Genomic DNA, 19,126 nt, shown 5'->3' with positions numbered 1-19,126 from the left:
TGTTATTGTCTATGATTTTGTGAAGTATAATTTGAGTATTATAGATTGACTCAAATTAAAGAATGAAATTTTATATTATAAGATTAACTAGTTTAGATAGTTACCAAAGTAACCTAAATTAGTGAACCTTATATTTATTAAATTGCATAAAGAATAAAGGGAGACTTAAAATAATAATAATAATAATAATAATAATAATAAATCTCTTTATAATTAGGAGAATGAGACTAACCCAAAGGAGAGTCAATTTCTGCTAATTATTAATTACTGATTTATTTTGTGTTGTTTAGAAAGGTAAAAAGGGATATCTAAAGGTAACATATAAATGACATAAAATAGTGAAGTATTTTAAGTTCCCAGCAAGTGAACACTAGATATGTTAAAATTTACCCAAAGGAGAATTTTAGCGATATCAATAGTTCATTATTATTTATTTTATATTTGAGGCCTTATTGTAAGCATATATTTATTTTGTAAAGTTCCCACTTCGTTACAATCTCTTGCATCTGGAATGACTATTTTTGATGGGTCGAACTTTTCTGAATGGTATGAAAGGGTCCAATTCTCACTGGGTGTATTGGATCTTGACCTGGCTTTAATAATTGAAAAACCTCCTGAAACTACGGATGACAGTACTCTGGAGCAGGTGGAACAATCAAAAGCTTGGACAAAATCAAATAGACTCAGTCTGATGTTTATGAGAATGACCATTGCCAATAATATCAAGACCTCTCTCCCTTAAACCGAGTCAGCTTCGGAATTTCTAAAATCTGTTGAGCAGCGCTTCAAACGCGTTGATAAGTCCGTTGCAGGCACATTGATGGCTGAATTGACCACCATGAAATATGATGGTCAGAAAGGTATTCAACAGCATATTTTGAATATGACTGAAAAGGCTACAAAGCTTAAGGCACTAGGCATGAGTATGGATGAGTCCTTCTTGGTACAGTTTGTCCTTAACTCACTTCCATCACAATTTGCTCCATTCAAGATCCATTATAATACTAACAGTGAAAAGTGGAACTTGAATGAGCTTACCAGTAAATGTATTCAGGAGTAAGTGAGATTAAGACAAGAATGACATAATCTTGCTTTTATAGTATCTCATGGAGTCACGAAGAAGAAAGGAAAATTCTGAAAAAGAAAGAACTTTCCACCAAAGAAAAGTGGACCTAGGGAAAGTAGCCAAAGTCATAATGGAAAATTCACAGTAAGTTGCTACTTTTGTGGCAAGAAAGGACATGTGAAGAAGGACTGCAACAAGCACAAGACTTGGTTTGAAAAGAGAGGTACAAATCTTCCTTTTGTATCTTATGAATCCAATTTTGCTGAAGTACCTCAAATACTTGGTGGATTGATTCAGCAGCCACAACTCATGTGACTAATTTAATGCAGCGATTCCTTACAACCAGGAAACTGAAGGAAAATGAAAAATTTCTCTATATGGGAAACCGTCTCCGAGTAGAAGTGGTAGCTGTCGGCACCTATCGCTTGTTCTTAGAGACTGGTCATCAAATGGATCTTCTTAATACCTTTTATGTACCTTCATTTTCTAGGAATTTGGTTTCTTTATCAAAATTAGATGTTGCTAGATATTCTATTTTATTTCGGTTCTGGACGATTTAGTTTGTTGTTAAATTCTGTTACAGTTGGTTCCAGTACTTTATGTTATGGTTTATATAAAATTTCCTTGAACCATGAATTTGCACAAGCTTTGATAACCTCGCATTCAAATGTTGGTTCAAAACGTGGCTTAATTAATGAAAATTCTTTAATCTTGTGGCAGAGAAGACTAGGACACATTTCTAGGGAAAGAATTGAAAGATTAATGAAGGATGGGATTTTACAAAATCTTGACTTCACTGATCTCCAATTGTGCATGGATTGCATAAAAGGAAAGCAAACCAAGCATATGAAGAAAGGTGCTACAAAAAGTAATGAGCTTCTTGAGATCATTCATACAGATATTTATGGACCATTATCTGTTCCATGTTTAACTGGAGAAAAATATTTTATCACCTTTATAGATGATCTATCTCGTTACGGGTATGTTTATCTAATGCATGAAAAGTCTCAGGCTATTGACATCTTTGAAATATACATTACAGAAGTTGAGAGACAATTAGATAAAAGGATTAAAATTGTGCGGTCGGATCCAGGTGGTGAATATTATAGTAGATATGATGAATTAGGACAAAATCTTGGTCCTTTTGCCAAATTCCTTGAAAAGCATGGCATTCGTGCTCAGTATACAATGCCTAGTACGTCACAGCAAAATGGTGTTGCTGAAAGGCATGATCGCACATTAATGGAAATGGTTAGGAGTATGATGAGTTACTCTTCTGTACCAATTTCATTATGGGTTGAAGCCCTAAAGACTACAATGTATATCTTGAACAGACTTCCTAGTAAGGCAGTTCCAAAAACTCCTTTCAAGTTATGGACTAGTAGGAAACCTAGTTTGAGACATATACATATATAGGGTTGTCCAGCGGAGGCAAGAATTTATAATCCACATGAGAAAAAAAACTTGATTCAAGAACGGTATCTGGATATTTTATTAGCTATCCGAATAAATCAAAAGGGTACAGATTTTACTATCCTAACCACAGTGTTAGAATAGTTGAAACCGGTAATGTTAGATTCTTAGAGAATGGTGAAATCAATGGGAGTAAGGAACCAAGAAAAGTAGATATTGAGGAGATAAGAGTGGATATCCTACCACCCCTTTTACCTCAATAAATTATTGCCTCTCAACCTGTGCAACAAGTTTAGGAACATGAGCAACATAATAGAGATGGTTCATTACCACCAGAAAATATTGCCATTGAAAATGCAGTAGAGCCACCACAACTGGCACCTTTGAGGAGATCTCAAAGAGAAAGGAGATTTGCCATTTCAGATGATTATGTGGTGTATCTACAGGAATCTAACTTTGATATTAGGATAAGAAATGATCCGTTTTCATTTTCACAAGCCATGAAAAGTGATGATTCTAATAAATGGATGGAAGCTATGAAGGAAGAGTTGAATTCTATGGCCTATAATGGTGTTCGGGATCTCGTCGAATTGCCTGATAGTTGTAAGCTCGTCAGTTGTAAATGGGTCTTTAAGACAAAGCGCGACGCTAAAGGCAATATTAAACGATTTAAGGCTAGACTTGTGGCCAAAGGTTTCACTCAAAAGGAAGGTATCAATTACAGAGATACTTTTTCTCCAGTTTCCAAAAAGGATTCGCTTAGAATCATCATGGCACTTCTAGCTCATTTTGATTGAGAGCTGCATCAAATGGATGTGAAAACTGCATTCTTAAATGGGAATTTGGACGAGGATATTTATATGGAACAACCTGAGGGGTTCACAAAGAAAGGCAACGAACACCTAGTTTGCAAATTAAAGAAATCCATTTACGGTCTTAAACAAGCTTCTAGAAAATGGTATATTAACTGCAATGATACCATTACATCTTTCGAATTTAAGGAGAACGTTGTTGATCAGTGCATATATCTGAAAGTTAGTGGGAGCAAGTTTATATTTTTGATACTATATGTGGATGATATTTTGCTTGCTAGCAATGATCTTGGTTTGTTACGTGAAACCAAGGAATATCTCTCTAAAAATTTTCAGATGGTCGATATGTGTGAGTCAAACTATGTAATTGGTATTGAGATCTTCAGGGATCGATCTCAAGGAATTTTAGATTTGTCTCAGAAAGGATATATTAATCGAATTTTAGAGAGATTCAATATGCAGTCATGTTTAGAGGGTATTGCACCTATATTGAAAGGTGACAAATTAAGTAAAATGCAGTGCCTAAGGAATAATATAGAAAGAGAGCAAATGAAGAAAATTCCTTATGCATCAGTTGCAGGGAGTTTGATGTATGCTCAAACTTATACTAGACCAGATATTAGCTTTGCTGTTGGTATGTTAGGAAGATATCAAAGTGATCCAGGAGGGCGAGTAAAGTTAAGGTCCTAGCGAGCTTCTAGGATGGTAGGCTAGCTATAGGTAGCGGAATGCGAGACACAGGAATGAATCGAATCATATATCGAAAAGGGAAAAACTAATCATTAGAGGCACCTTTTGATGGAATGGCTGGAGAGTTAGAAGAAAAACACCAGGGTTAAGCATGCTCGCTTAGCAGAAATCCTAGGATGGGTGACCTATTAGGAAGTTTCCCAATTCACCTACGGGACAAAACTGTGCTTATCCTGCCAATCAAGTATGGGATGGATTCGGCTTGATCCAAAGCGGATAATTCCTCTGGTGATTAGAGTCAGGTGTGACACCAACTCCTACCCTCTTCTAGGACTATATACTCCACTGTGGTTACACACATCATAACCAACTCAATCCAACAACGCCAAGATTCTCCACAATACCTTGCAGAAAATCCCATTCTAAACAATCTTATGCCTTGTCCATATCAATTTTGAGCACAGCCATGCCATAATTACCACAAATTTGACATTTTAAATGGTAGACAATTTCATAAGCAATGATATTATCTGATATCAGCCTGCCTGGAACAAATGCACTTTGGTAAGGAGAGATATATCATGAAAAATCACTTTTAATATGTTTGTAAGAACTTTGGATATGACTTTATAAAGGACATTACAAAGGGATATCGACAGAAAATCAGTCATATCTCTATGTTTGAACTTCTTAGGAGTAAGCACAATATGTGTTTGATTTAAGCCACGAGGGAGATAACCATTATTGAGGCAATCCAAACAAATGTCAGTCACATCTCCATTAACCATATCCCAAAATTGTTGGAAGAAAATTAGATTCATCCTATTAGGCCTCAGGGATTTATTGGGATGCATGAGAAACACTGCTTCTTTTATCTCATCCCTTGTAAAATCTGTCATACGAATACTGTTATGATCTTCAGTGACAACTGCAAAAATACATTATAGAACCACACTCATATCATAATTAGAGGAGTAGAAAAGGGAGGAAAAGTATTTAGTGATTGTTTCCTCTATAACCTCACCCCGTTCAACCAACTCACTAAAAGTCGACTTTAGGCATAATATTTATTAACGTTTTTCCTATATGAAGCTTGAATATGAAAGTATTTGGAGTTGGAATCATCGCCCTTCAACTAGAATTGTTTCAATCGTTGTTTGCAAGACACCTCCAACTCTTCCAAAGCCAAATCACATTATCATTTAAAATCTTCAAATTGATAAACGGAAGCTGAATAACGTTTAGAACAAAGAGAGTTCATTTCTATCCAAAGTCGACGGCTTCTAATAAAGCCTCCACCCCAGTCCTTTGGAGCTAACCCACAAGTTGAGATTTTTTTTTCCGAAATGGATGAAAGTGAGTTTTGATGCCAACTATTCTTAATAAGTCGTTGAAGTCTCCCAAACAACACCAAGGTAACTAAGAACTTTCAAAAGATCGCAAGACTCTTTCCATTTATGTTTATCAGGGCGTCCATAAAATCCGGTCAAACCAAAGGACTTAGTTCCTAATAAAACTTTAACGTAAATATGAAACTGGGAATAATTAATAAGTTGAATTGAGTCTTCTCCTTCCATAACAAAGCTAATCTACCACTCAATCGACATCTAGGCACTACAAAGTAACCTTCATACCCAAGTTGATCAGGCATACACGACTTCTATTAACTATAGTTTCTATTAAAAAGAATAAAAGAGGTCTTGTATGTACAAATATCCTTGAGGGCCTGATTGTGCATGAGTTGCCTAGCCCACGACAGTCCAAGCTAATATATGAAAGTGTATATTATATGAAAATGTATATTATATACTTCATTCTTGCAATTTACAATAGTAACAGTAGTAATGTGAACAAAACTTGACAATTGGTCGTGAACTACAACTGGTGCAAAATCCAAGCGGGGAAACAGAATTGGGCTAAAGTACTGGTTTTCAACCCGGCTCACTAAATCTAGCAGCCCTAAAACTATGCATCACATGATTCACACGTGCGACGAAGGAGTAAACCACCCCTTCTTTCTTAATAATAAACAACCAAAACGCCAAAAACCCCGAAAAGCAAGACCAGAGCTCTCTCTTTGTAGTCGTCTTCAAAAACTCTGATGGCGTTGAACAACGGTCTCAGATCCGCTTCAAAGTTATTAGCCGCTTCTGAATCAGTTTTACATAAGTCAGGTTGGTTTTCTCAATCTTCAAGATTTTATTTTTCTTTTTTTCTTTTTTTATTTTAATAATCTTCTTTTCATTTTAGGGTTTCTTTTGCTTTTGTTTGGTTGTTGAGAAAGCAGTGGAATTTTTAATGGAGTCTGGGATATTTAGGATCTTAATTTTGCTTTTCAATATCTCTGTTGGGAGATAAATAAAGGGTTCCGATTTTTATTCATTTTTGGATTTGATAATTGTTAAGTGTTGATCCTGACATTTTGATTTGGAGAGATTTAATGGGATTGGTTTATGTTTTGTTAGAAGACAAAAAAAATTGATGCTTTAGTTGGTTCCTTTTATATTATTAAGTCTAATTTGATTAATTTTCGTCATACCCATTAATAGAAATGCCTATAATACACCGTTAAAAATTAAACTTGGTTATGATTTACATAATCAATCATTTTCAATTCCTTCTTTTTATGCCTTGTTTTCTGGTAATGTTTGGGATATAGTAGTAACAGTTGTATATATATTTGTAAACTTTATACCTCCTTGTATTTTACAGTTCCTGTGTGATTACACCAAATTAATAATCGAGTAAATGTTAATACCAATAAAAACTGTTATTGCTTGCTATAAATATTTCCTAACTTACTTTGACCAATTTTCTAAAAATTGTTTTCAGAAGAACTCAGAACTGTTTAGCTACTAGAGAATTTCTGCTAGCCTTTTCTTTATTCGGTTAATAGAATATCAAAATCTACCTCAACATGTAGAAATCCTATTCAATCCGCTAATGTTAACCCTTTCCTCTTTGGATGCTACAGACGTTCACACATCCAACCCTACTATAAAATCTACCTTAACATGTGACATGCTTTGTCGTAAAAGGTCTTTGTGGAGAATTGGAAATAGATTTGCTTTTACGCTGTAAATTATTAATTAATCATTGCTTTTTTGCATACTCACGTTTGTTTTTTCTAGCATAAATAAACTTCTATGTAACTGATTGGTGGATCATGTATTTGCGTGAATAGGCTGGTGCACAAGTACACTGACTTTCTAGACACTTCTATGTGTTCATTTCAAGTCTTCATAGGTTTAGGATAAAAAACTGTCATTTATATAAAGTTACATCACACAATAATTGTCATTTCATTCTTTTTAATCTTTTCCTTTCTAAAGTTGTTATGCTGGCCAAGATTTCTCTAGAAATGAGCTATCCATGATGTTAACATATGCCACTACATTATGTAGTTTCTTACTTTTCACTGATGTAAATGATGTTAATGTCTCATTTTATTCTGTAGGCTTCTCCACTAGGCAGTTCTAGGCACAAGCAATGTGCACAGTTATATATTTCTGTTTACTTCATGCTAGTGTCATAATAGCTTTGGAAATTCAGAATTATCTGCTGGAATGTCTATCAGTCATCAACTACATGCAACGTCCTTCACATACAAAAAATAGAGTCCACTCCGCTAGGGTCTCTAATTTTTTGTATGTGCAGGATTTTGCAGGTTTTGTAGATTCCTTACATGGTTGTTGATCTAATATAGGACCCTCTCTTTGAAAATAGGCTCAGGATGTGTTGCGAAATTTTAATTTATTACATCGATAAAACTGTACATCATTACATGCTTACAATTAAATTTTTTCTTTTGTTCACTGAATATGGACTATTAGGTTTCTGCACATTTTGTATGACCTGTAAATCATGATGGATGCACTTAATGCTGCTTGCAATTGTTTACTTCCCCCTGCAAATTTCAGTCTGTTCAAAACTTAAAATGATTCTAGCTTGACCAGTTTTATGTTGGGTTTGACAAACAGGAGATGTTTAAGTTTAGTTGTTTACATCATAATGTGATTGTGCCTGCTTAGCATGCTTGTTTTCAGTACTGTGGTGTGGATATATCAATTCATAATTGCACTATGCATGGGTAGGGGGGAAAATGAAGATAGAAGGAAAGAAATGGTGGGGCTTCCTGCTTATCCTGTATGGCTTCTGAACTTTATAAAAGAAGGGAAAAGGAGAGTAATAATTCTCCTTTATTCCTTTCCTATAAGTTGAAATTCAGTACACTCAGATCAGGAAGTAAGCAATTTCAACTCATGTCAAAACTCAAAATAGAACTTTTTTGTAAGTGATTTCGCTCTTTTGAATGGGCCTTTCACACTTAAATCATTACTGACAAATCGACTGGCAAGTCCAATCAAGCATCTTGGACCTATATATAAATTTGCTAATACAAGACGAAGTCTTTCTTACCTTCCTTTTTTTTAAAAACAAAATCCCTATATTTCGTTTTTGTTTCATAAACATGCATAGTAGTAATATTTTTTTTATAGCTAGTAAGTGCTGACTTGCTAGAGGTGCTTGTCATGCCTTTTTCAGATTCATACTTGTGCACTTCTGTGAACTTTTTTTAATGCTAATATTTCAGCTGGGCTGAAGATGATTTGTGACTTATCCAGCATGTTACACTTTGATGCTCATGCAGAGACTTAATGTTCTGCTTAACACTATGAAAACTGTTTAGATCTGTAGCCAGAGCCTGTGGCCTGTTTGTTGTTTACCGATGGACTTGATTTTACACTTTTCAGTATTAGTACATAGGCTGGTCTTAAGCCTCCATCTGTTATAGTTAGCAAAAGATTGTGGGCTGCAGATACTGAAGTGTAGTTGGCGGATGGCAGTTAAAGATTGGTCATTTCAGTGTGCTTGGTTAAAAATATTATTCTTGAGTTTGTGATTATAAATGCTCCCAAGAATCTTGTCCAAGTCCCAGCATCTTGTAGAAGTGATAATTCTGTTCCTTGAGTTGATAACAGAAAGAACACTCATCAAGTGATTCTCTTTGTATGAAACTTCATTCCTTCCATTTTGTTCCTCTTTTCATATTTGTATTTTCCCTTTTAGAAGGCTGTGTTATTATTAATGTTTGTCAAATTGAAATCATGTCTTCAATTGCAAGTTTCCATTTGGATAAAAGAAATTCAGCATAATTTAATTTCGTTAGCAGAATATGGAAAAGGGTGAAACTAGAAAGCATGTTTTGATACAGGTTCTTGCAGTGTGCTTGTGTTTCTTGAAGGGGCTTCCAATTGCTTTTTCTAATGTTGAAATCCTATTAGAAATAATATTTTCTTGTTTTGCTTGTCAATTCATTAAAAAAATAAAAATACTTTTTCTTATTGCATTAGATGAACTGATTTAAGTAATTTGTGGCATCTTGTGACAGTGAACAGAGGGTTCCACTCTACCGGCGTGAAGAGAATGGGAGGAGGTCATGGACATGGCCATGATGAACCATTCTATCTTCATGCAAAGCACATGTACAACCTGGACAGGATGAAATATCAGAAAATAAAAATGCCTCTTTTCGTCTTCACTGCCTTCAGCATTGGTGTGATTGTTCCTGTCTACGCTGTCATTTTCCAGCAGAAAAAGACTGCTTCTGCCTAAGTCATGATGCGAAGCTTTGATGCAATAATAGGAACAAGTTTGGAAATCATTTCTTGATGACTTTTTTTTATGCTATTTTTGCTGCTAGCTTTCAATGTTTTTAACGGTTGGCAAATAGGGTCTTGAAACTTCAATCTTTTTATAATAATTTTCTTGCGGTAACAAACAGTGAATCATGGGTTCGTATCCTTTGCTTTGTTTAATAAGCCTAACCTGTTGCTTTGGAACGAATTCTTATATTTAGCAAGATTAGTTTATGCAATGTGGTTCTGGTGAAGTTGCATTTTGGTTTAGAAATGGTGATGAAGAAGAGTTAATCTGTTCAATAAGCTGATATTTTTCAGTCACTCTTTAGATACCATATTCTGGCAATCAAATTTTCTGTGTTTAGGCAAAGCTTCATGGAGAACAGGCTAAATACCTAAATTTTCAACTGAATTTTACCAGGTGCTGTCCCCAACTTTTAAATTGACTTATTTAAGCTTTTTGATTTATAAAACTATGTTTATTAAATAATTTTGATATCTTTTGGTTCAAAATGGTCTATTTTCGCGATGTACTTCTTGAGAAAATATACTTTTAAGGAAATAATTTTTGAGAGAAAATATAATTTAAATATTTCTGGAGGTAAATTACTATGAAATTATAAGAGATAATAATATTCGTAATATAACTTTAAATGTTTAAATAATAGAGATTTACAACTTTTCTAGTCATGACTTTCATTGTGTAAAGAAAGTTTAAATATAAAATTGTATGGTTTACTTCCTCGTGGGGATTGAAAATTCAAACCAAGTACAAGTATTTTATGAACATTCAAACCAGTGGACTATCTATCAAATGATTTAATATTCAGAAAATTTCACAAGATTGTAATACAGATATTTAATTTAAAAAATAAACAAATCATTTGTTAGAGTCCAATTCACCATATTTTTCATTACTACATTATTAATTATTTTTTAAAAAAACCTATTTACTACATGATCTTAGTGGGTTTTTCACTCGTATCAGAAATAAATGGTTTCAATTCGATCACAAGTGTTTTTATCAATCTGGTGAGTTTAGGGCATGACTACCCTTTATGTAGTTCGTAGTGTTATTTTGGCCAATCGGACCTCTAATCGATAAAAAATAATTTTTTTTTAAAAAAAATATTGAATTATCCTTTTTAATATGACAACCTATCATATACTCCTATCGGTTCTTATAAATTATATTAAATTCATGAACCTAATCCTGTTACAATTTCATATAATGGCTAATTTAGTATTTTCATTGGCACTGATAGATTATAAAACAAAATTAATTAGGAAGAACTCTCATAAGCTAATAAATATATAGTTATAAAATAAATTGCAAAAAGAAATCATACTAAATAAGCCAAGAAATTATTCTTAACCAGTGACAAAGTCATACTAAAGAGAAGATGACAATTCATTGCTCCCGAAAAATGAAATGAAACGATAAGAATTGCGTTTTGCCCTCCTTTTTAAGTCCGCCCGCCACAAATTTGGATTAATCAAACCCATATGTTTTGGATACCAGATAATTAAAATAAATAAAAAAATCACAATTCATCAAACATCATGATTGCAATTTAAATTCCAAATTTATCTTTATTTTCTTGTTTTATTTAACCATTTGTCCACTTTCATTTAGTATTTAAAACCTTATCTAGTAGAAGCTATCCATATTTTTTTATTTCCTTTAATTATTTGCTAGGTAAATTATATGAATATTTACGTTTAATTTTATTAAAATCACATAATTTGAATGTCAGTTTATGTTACTAAATTTAAATTTTTATTTCAATTAGAGATCATTCACAAAATCCGTTTCATAAATTTAGTGTTCTTTATATCACATTCTCCTTCCATAGAATAAAAAAAAAAAAGAAATGCAAATAACATATTTAAATAGTATATTTCATTTAATGAAATCATATTTTCTCCTAACACACTAATGAAATCATATTTAAATAAAATTTTTTACTTTTTGTATTCTGTATCATCATAATTTTTTTGTGAAATATGCGATTTTTAAGTATCATATGCCACTCTAGTTATTGAGTGTTGGTAAGTTACTTTTTATTTAAATAAAAATTAAAGTATAACAATTAAAAAATAAAAAATTGAAATCAAATGACCCTAATAAAACTAGGTGCAGAATTAGCTGAACATTAATATAAGGGAAAATTATTATTTCGTCCCTGCTGTTTGTCATAATTATTTAAGTAGTCTCCGACATTTATACATATATTTATAACATCTCTCAGGTTTTCTACCGTCATATTAATTGGTCCTTCCGTAAAAAAAAATACACTTTTTCCGTTAATTTTGAGAAGAAAAGACGAAATTATTCTTTGAAAAAATAATTATTTCGTCCCTGAGATTTGCCATAATTATTAAGTAGTCTCCGATATTTATACAAATATTTATAATGTCCCTGAGGTTTACTTCCGTCATATTAATTGGTCTTTCCATAAAAAAAAAATACATTTTTTTCCATTAATTTTGAGTAGAAAAGACGAAATTATCCTTTATAAGTTTTCATTGACATTATTATTAATCCCTTTCCTCTAAAATACCTAAAACTCACATTTTCACCATCTTCCTCAACCCAACGCGGTCTTCATTGCCACCACCGTGTCAATGAAAACTATCATCTCCATAACCAGATCACCACCAAAACTAAAACCCAACATCCAAACTCAATCAAGCCATCATCACCCTTCATCCATTTATCTCTCTCTCCTTGATTAGAGGATTTAGAGTAGTTTGATCATTCTATTAAAAATTAACTACAAAAAGTATGTTTTTTGGACGGAATGACTAAGTAATATGACGGAAGTAACCTCAGGGACGTTATAAATATTTCTATAAATGACAGGGACTACTTAAATAATTATGGCAAACCTCAGCGATGAAATAATTATTTTCCCTTTTAGTTTTGTTGGTGATCTGGTTATGGAGATCATACTTGACAGAGACACGGTGGCGGCAATGAAGACCGCGTTGGGTTGAGAAAGATGGTGAAAATTTGAGTTTTAGGTATTTTAGAGGAAAGGGATTGACAATAATGTCAATGAAAACTTATAAAGGATAATTTCGTCTTTTCCACTCAAAAATAACGAAAAAGTTTATTTTTTTTATAGAAGGACCAATTAATATGACGGAAGTAAACTTCAGGGACGTTATAAATATTTGTATAAATATCGGGGACTACTTAATAATTATGGCAAATCTCAGGGACGAAATAATTATTTTTTTCAAAGGATAATTTCGTCTTTTCCTCCCAAAAATAACGGAAAAAGTGTATTTTTTTTACGGAATGACAAATTAATATGACGGTGGCAAACTTCAGGGATGTTATAAATATATGTATAAATGTCGAGGACTACTTAAATAATTATGGCAAACCTCAGAGACGAAATAATAATTTTCCCTTAATATAATTTTACCCATCATCCCCTCCATAAAAAAAAAAAAAAACAAAAAACAAAAAACAACTTATTATTTAAAAATTTACCTCCCTTTAATTTAAAATCATGGCTTGTGTTCAATCACAATAAACCATGTATAGAAAGGCAAGAGAAATTCACAATGCCTCAAGGTTATTGGCAATGTGGTTTTGCAAGAATTGGAAATGTGAAAGGTAAAAAAATAAATAAATAAAAGTAGAGGACCAGATTCCTAAGTGAAGAGCCAAACAACCCCTTATATGCAATGAAGATAGATCCTAAACCACATTAAAAAAAAAAGAAAAAGAAAGATAGGATCACATTGTCTTATTTCCTTTTACTTCTCCTCATGTCTTCTTGTCTTCCATTTCCTTTATAATATTGCTCTATTATTTGCTCAAGACAAAAATATAGCTTTGAAATATAAACAAACAAATATCTTTTTCTTCTTTTCATATCCATATATTTATATAAAATTTCTTGATAAAGATATATTAGCTATGGCTCCACAACTCTGATCATGTAGTTAGCTAGCTAGATAGAGACCTCTTTTACAATTAAATAAATATAAAAACTTTAATTTAGTAATAGTAGAAGAGCTTGTTTATAGTTTTTTATTTTTGTGAATAAGAGAATATATTTATTTTTATAATTTATTATCTACGGAAGAAAAATCAATGATGAAACTAAAATTTTAAACTATAAGATGCAAATTATTGACAATCTAAATTAAGAGAACCAAACAGTTAAAAGAAAGTTGAAAAATAATAAGTGTAAGTGTCTCATCTAATTAATGCGATTTCGCCATCGATAAATAATTAATTATATACTAGACATAAAAGTAATTTTCATTTGTGTTTTTAGAAAATCTAACTTTTTTAACATTGGATGACAAAAATAAAAAACAAAATTGACACTACACACCCATGAGACATGCAATTTCATATTCTAATTGGAAACTAATTCACCTAAAAGAAAAATCAACATTAAGCCAAAGGTACAAAAAGAGAAGATGAAATGTGGGTGTTCGTTAATTTAAAGCGTTTGAGAGACCCATATGCACAAAAGTTTATTTCTGTCTGAACAAACATGGCTAACAATCAACAATGACTATAATAACCACACACAAATATCAAAATTAACACTTGACCTCTTACTCAGAATCATTAGGGTTTTCTTCTGCACTATCACTACCTTGTTGCTGATTTTCTTGATTATTATGTTGCTCTAAGTTCATCCCCAAGTCAACCCTACTATTGCTATAATTAGCATTAACACTACCTAAAATTCTCATACTACTCTCTGTTACTCCTAAACCCAGTTGCTGACCACGCACCAATGGTTGCTGCACTATCATTGACCCAAGTTGAATTGGGCTGACTCGCCCACCACTGCCAGTACTAAAATTTAGTCTCTGCATAGGAGTTACTCCAGCTGTCGGAAAAGTCCACATCTGAGTTTCTGCCATGGCGGATGAATTAGTGGCGCTACCTCCTACTGGTAACATCCAAAATGCATTACTACCATTTGTAGCTGCCGGAGCTGCTGCAACTGCCCACATAGTTGCCGGAGTTGCAAGAATATTTGATGGTCTAGTAGAACCCACTTGTTGTTGTTGTTGCTCTTGATCTTGAACTCCAGTTCTTGTCTTGCTAGAATTTGTGTGGATTTCTGGTTCGGTGGATTGATGTTGGGTTGTAATTGATGTTTCTTTAAAAAGATCTTCTCTATATGTTTTTCTCATGTAATTCTCATCAGAAACAAGATTTTGAGGGTATAGTTGGTGATGGAATCCTAACATTGAAGTATTGGACCCAATAACTCTGCGATTTTCGCTTCCATTGCTATTATTATTGCTGGGATCATAAAAACCTAAACTGTTATGAAAAGAGAGAGGTGCGGATTTTGACGGTGGAGCTGAAATAGTAGTACCACTGCTACGTAAAGATACATTTAATGTAGAGAAATTTGCAGGAATTGTACCAGTGCCAGTAGCCACAATAATGGCTGGTTCTGCTTGTTGTAGAAGCCATTCAATTGTTTCTCCATCAGATTTATGACCTAATTCTCTGGTCAATTGAAAAACTCTTGCTGCACATAATGCCGGCATACGGATTCTCCGTCCACGACCATCTACCTTTGTATGCCGGTCTTTGGACGGCCTTTTGGTTGTGGGTTTGGTTATAGCGGAATTGGAGTTAGACAGTGATGGGTTCACACTAATTTGGTTGGATATGGAACCCACAAATGGGTCCGTGGAAGCCGCAGAAGCAGTGGCGGCAGCGGCAACAGTGGTGGCCGTAGAAGTAGACTCATGTGATTGGTTTTCAAAAGAGAGTAATTGGAGTGAAGAAACTGTTGATTCTTGTTTTTGACTTTTTGTACTATTTTTGTTGTAGTTACTACTGCTTTGGTGCTGGTTGTTGCTTTGTGACTCCATTAAATATGGGTTTCAAGTAGTTTTCTTCTTGAGAGAAAAGAGTTTTCCTTTTCACAATTTGATCCAAACCCCTTTTTTTTTGCACCTCATAATTCCTTGTTCTTCAAGTCAGTCTACAAAAAGCTAAAAAAGGAAAAAAGGATATATAAATAAAATAAATTGAAATAATAATAATAATGATAAAAATAATAATAATAATAATAAAAGAGCTTCGTGGATTGGTCTACTACAAGTCTTTTGATCCTTACTCACTAGTTGTAATGAGTGGGGATCTTCTTTTCTTTTCCTTTCTTGCTCTTTTTTAGAGGAAGAGAGAAGGATGGGGCAGTGGGTGGGAGGAGAGCAAATAAAGCTAAAAGAATCATGTATAGTTGGACCTGTAAATTGCAATAGTGGGGCCCTAAATGAGAGAAGGGAATGTTGATTGGACAAAATATTATTACACTGCTAAATAAGAGACAGAAGCAAAATTAGATAAGATTGGATTCAAATTTAGTGAAAATTAGAATCAATGAGTACTTTTTGTTTTGAAATTGGATAGAGAATTTGATTTCTGTTTCACTAAGTTATGTTTATCTGATTGGAGGGATTACAAAAACTCATGCATTTCAGGATAGAAAGCTCCATCTATAAATCTGTCAATTAATATCAAAGGACCAGAGAAACACAACATAATCACCACAATTAGACACATAACTTGTTGGAGGCAAAAGTAATGCTGAAGATATAAATAATATATTAATTATCATAAATTTACTTTCCACTCATTTATTTATTTTTTTACTTATAGGATTTATTTAACAAAATTAGCTGTTTTGATAGCTATCAACTATTTTAGAAATATTCAATTGTTTTAATAGTTAGTAACTGTTTTAGTAATTTTTCGCAAAATAATATAAATTAAAACTTACATAGATTAAACTTTTATAAAATGCTACATTAATCTTTAAAAGGTAATTCAAACATTATATTATTAAACACTATAAAAAATAACATTTGATATTTTAATTTTTCAAAACGCTTGTTATCAAACATAGTCATATTAGGAGAGAAATCTAATTTAATGAATAGCTCATGAAAATAATAAAAATATGTTAATCTAATGAATAGTAGTTCCCTAGCCAATCCACAGATGGAATATTCTTTTGGGTTTTATTGAGTTTAACTCGAGTTCCAAAACCATATAAGAATAGTTTAGGGCTATAGCTTAGAAGGAATGGGTTAGAAGTCACTTTCATCCTCTCTATCTTGTAAATGAAAAAAATAGAACCTAGTAGACATGAAGATTTTCTTGCATCAATAATACATGCTTTTGCATAATTCACACATTCACACTTCTTTTTCAGAAATTTATAAATGAAAGCAATATAAAACACTTAGGTTAAGACTTTTTGGTATGAGAAGTTGAAAAAATAAAACATACAAATCATCAAAAACAAATTTTTTTTTTTCTAGAAAATAAGAAACACATAAAATGAGTCTTTTTCTCTTTCTTGGTCTTGCCTTTTGACCCATCCATTGTCTTCCTTTCTTTTTTCTTCCTTATCTAATTAATTATTATTGGCCATTTTTTCTATTCTTTTGTTGGTAATGACGATCATAATGATGCCTATCAATTCCAACTGCCTTTTCTTTCTAGAGTTCTTCTTTTTCCTAATTTTCTTTCTCGAGTTCTTCTTTTATTAATGTATTAGAAAATCTTTAGTGCTTGGCTGTATACTATTATTTTTATAATTTGAAATATAAAATATTTCTACTAAATAAACTATCAAGAAATCCAAATATCAAAAATCATAGAGTTTTGCTATCTACTCATGATGCTAATATTTGAGTTTTTTTTTTTTTTTTTTTTTTTTTTTTTTTTTTTTTTTTTTATAACTCAGTTGAAAAAATTTAAGTGCAAATATAATTTTTTATAATTTTAATATTTTAATTTGTGCAACTCTCCTTGCATAATTATAGTTTGAAATTTTTAAATTTTACTGATAAACCATTTTCAATACGATTTGTTAGATTTTAGTTTCATAGACAAATGTGAATAATCTTTTTTTAAAAAAAGGAAAAAAAATGTTACTATATACAGAATATCTCACTTTTAACTTTGTTATCTCTTTTTTTCCTTTTGTAAATATTACAAAGAAGGCAGATTCTTTGTTCTTTGGTTTTTCCAACTGGTAGTAAGAAGAAAAATGGTGCTTCAATACTTCCAATTCTAATGTATAGTAGAACTTAATAAATTATCTCAATAAATCTACAGTTAAATTGGAAAAAACATCAAAAGAAATTACCATTCAACCTTAAAAGAGAAGACAGGAATTTCTAAATTGGAGAAAATTTTTTTCAGAAAGGTGGAAATATGGTAGAAACAACTGATTATTTAAAAAAATATACATATTTCTAAACGATTATATCTTAAATCGACTCATAAGAATGGAACAACTAACATCATGAGGATCAAATTTCTTATATAGGATTTTCTAATTAACGGTTTTCTTTTACTGATCTTATTAGAAGTCATAAGATTTTCTAATTACAAAATTAATAAAGAAAAGGAACAAAACCATTGGAACACTAACCTTCAGAACTCCATCGAGCGCTTAAGAGAGCAAGAGAGAGAAAGATCAGAGATTCTAAACTCATAACTTAGATAGATTTGTTAGCGAGGAGAGGAGACGAGAGGAGAACGAAGAAGAGAGTAAGAATAAGAAAGTACCTGACAAAAACAGCCCTTAAATGCTGTTGCTATAGAATTCAACCCCAGGGTCCCCTACGCAGCTGACCCATCCTACCCCACCTTCTGCACACATCCATACGTAACTTACTGCCTTTTGTAGGAACTTTCTGTAATTCTTTTTATTTATTTATTTATTGTAAATTCTTCAATATTAATGTACATAATTTATCTTTTTTTTTTTTTTAAATTTATATCACATATGACAACTGTTCTAGATCTAATCTCAAGTGCCGCATCAAGCTCACAAGGAAAAGTGCTCAGAGAGGGATGTTTTTTCATTCGCAACGATCCATAACTCGATCTTTTATTTAAGAAATATGAGTCATTTCCATATAATGTTTTAACATTGGTTAAAATAGTAAGCTATATTAATTCTTATAAAGATAAAATATAAATATAAATTTTAAAAAATATCATTTGTTGGGGTAAAAAATTTTTATACCCTATTATTCAAGGGAAAATTGAATAAATCCACACTACAAAGATGGAAAAATACCTTTTAATTCTACTAAAGGAAAAGTCCATCCATTTATTAATGAATTTTCATTTTTGAAATAGAAACAGAATCATTTATTAACTTACACTTTTAAGTTTGTTAATTTTATAAATTACATTAATTTTAGTAAAATTTAATCCAAACATAGCCAATTTTTATAAAATTTTAAATAAATTTTTAAATAAAAATTTATGAAATTTATTTATAGCAGAATACATTTCCAAATGACATTTAAATAATTTTCCAAAAATAATACCAATAATTAATCAAGATGGAAGTGCACTAATGTTAAGATTTAAAATTATGAAGTTTTTTATATTAAAGTGGAAAAAAAATGACTAGTAGGGTTATTTAAGTAGGAGAGTGGGTAGGTGAGTCAGGAAAGAGGGCTTGTTA

At 32.0% G+C, this 19,126-nt stretch overlaps 2 protein-coding genes across 5 annotated transcripts; one reads left to right on the top strand and one right to left on the bottom strand.

Moving 5' to 3' along the window:
• The first annotated feature begins 5,994 nt into the window (after nt 1–5,994).
• LOC105644256 (TonB-dependent heme receptor A) lies at nt 5,995–9,859 on the top strand. The gene is made up of 2 exons (XM_012229585.4): nt 5,995–6,155; nt 9,374–9,859. The coding sequence occupies exons 1-2, from the start codon at nt 6,083–6,085 to the stop codon at nt 9,595–9,597; spliced, it is 297 nt and encodes a 98-aa protein (XP_012084975.1). The 5' UTR covers nt 5,995–6,082; the 3' UTR covers nt 9,598–9,859.
• A 4,209-nt stretch (nt 9,860–14,068) lies between these two features.
• Nucleotides 14,069–18,215, bottom strand: LOC105644117 (transcription factor TCP22). 4 transcript variants are annotated; one of them, XM_020683198.3, is made up of 3 exons: nt 18,077–18,196; nt 15,749–15,877; nt 14,069–15,623 (listed from the first exon to the last, which is right to left on the bottom strand). In XM_020683198.3, exon 3 carries the CDS (start codon nt 15,498–15,500, stop codon nt 14,214–14,216), a length of 1,287 nt encoding a protein of 428 aa, XP_020538857.1. In that variant the 5' UTR covers nt 15,501–15,623; nt 15,749–15,877; nt 18,077–18,196; the 3' UTR covers nt 14,069–14,213. The 4 variants fall into 4 exon arrangements, with proteins under 4 accessions (XP_020538857.1, XP_020538865.1, XP_012084875.1 ...); XM_020683206.3 differs by having other exon boundaries at nt 15,753–15,877; XM_012229485.4 differs by lacking the exon at nt 15,749–15,877 and having other exon boundaries at nt 14,069–15,613; nt 18,077–18,215.
• Between the last annotated feature and the right edge of the window lie 911 nt (nt 18,216–19,126).

The sequence above is a fragment of the Jatropha curcas genome, chromosome 9 (genome assembly GCF_041381405.1).
Source record: "Jatropha curcas cultivar XTBG-Jc1 chromosome 9, XTBG_Jcur_1.0, whole genome shotgun sequence".
NCBI classification, from domain to species: domain Eukaryota; kingdom Viridiplantae; phylum Streptophyta; class Magnoliopsida; order Malpighiales; family Euphorbiaceae; genus Jatropha; species Jatropha curcas.
The sequence above is the reverse complement of the archived record's forward strand: the minus strand, read 5'-3'. Positions and strand labels throughout refer to the sequence as shown.

Excerpts from the sequence above, each read along its gene's own strand:
- LOC105644256 (XM_012229585.4), top strand. The coding sequence starts at position 6,083 with ATGGCGTTGAACAACGGTCTCAGATCCGCTTCAAAGTTATTAGCCGCT. Across the intron at positions 6,156-9,373 it reads ATCAGTTTTACATAAGTCAG|TGAACAGAGGGTTCCACTCT; the intron begins GTTGGTTTTCTC and ends ATCTTGTGACAG.
- LOC105644117 (XM_012229485.4), bottom strand. The coding sequence starts at position 15,500 with ATGGAGTCACAAAGCAACAACCAGCACCAAAGCAGTAGTAACTACAAC.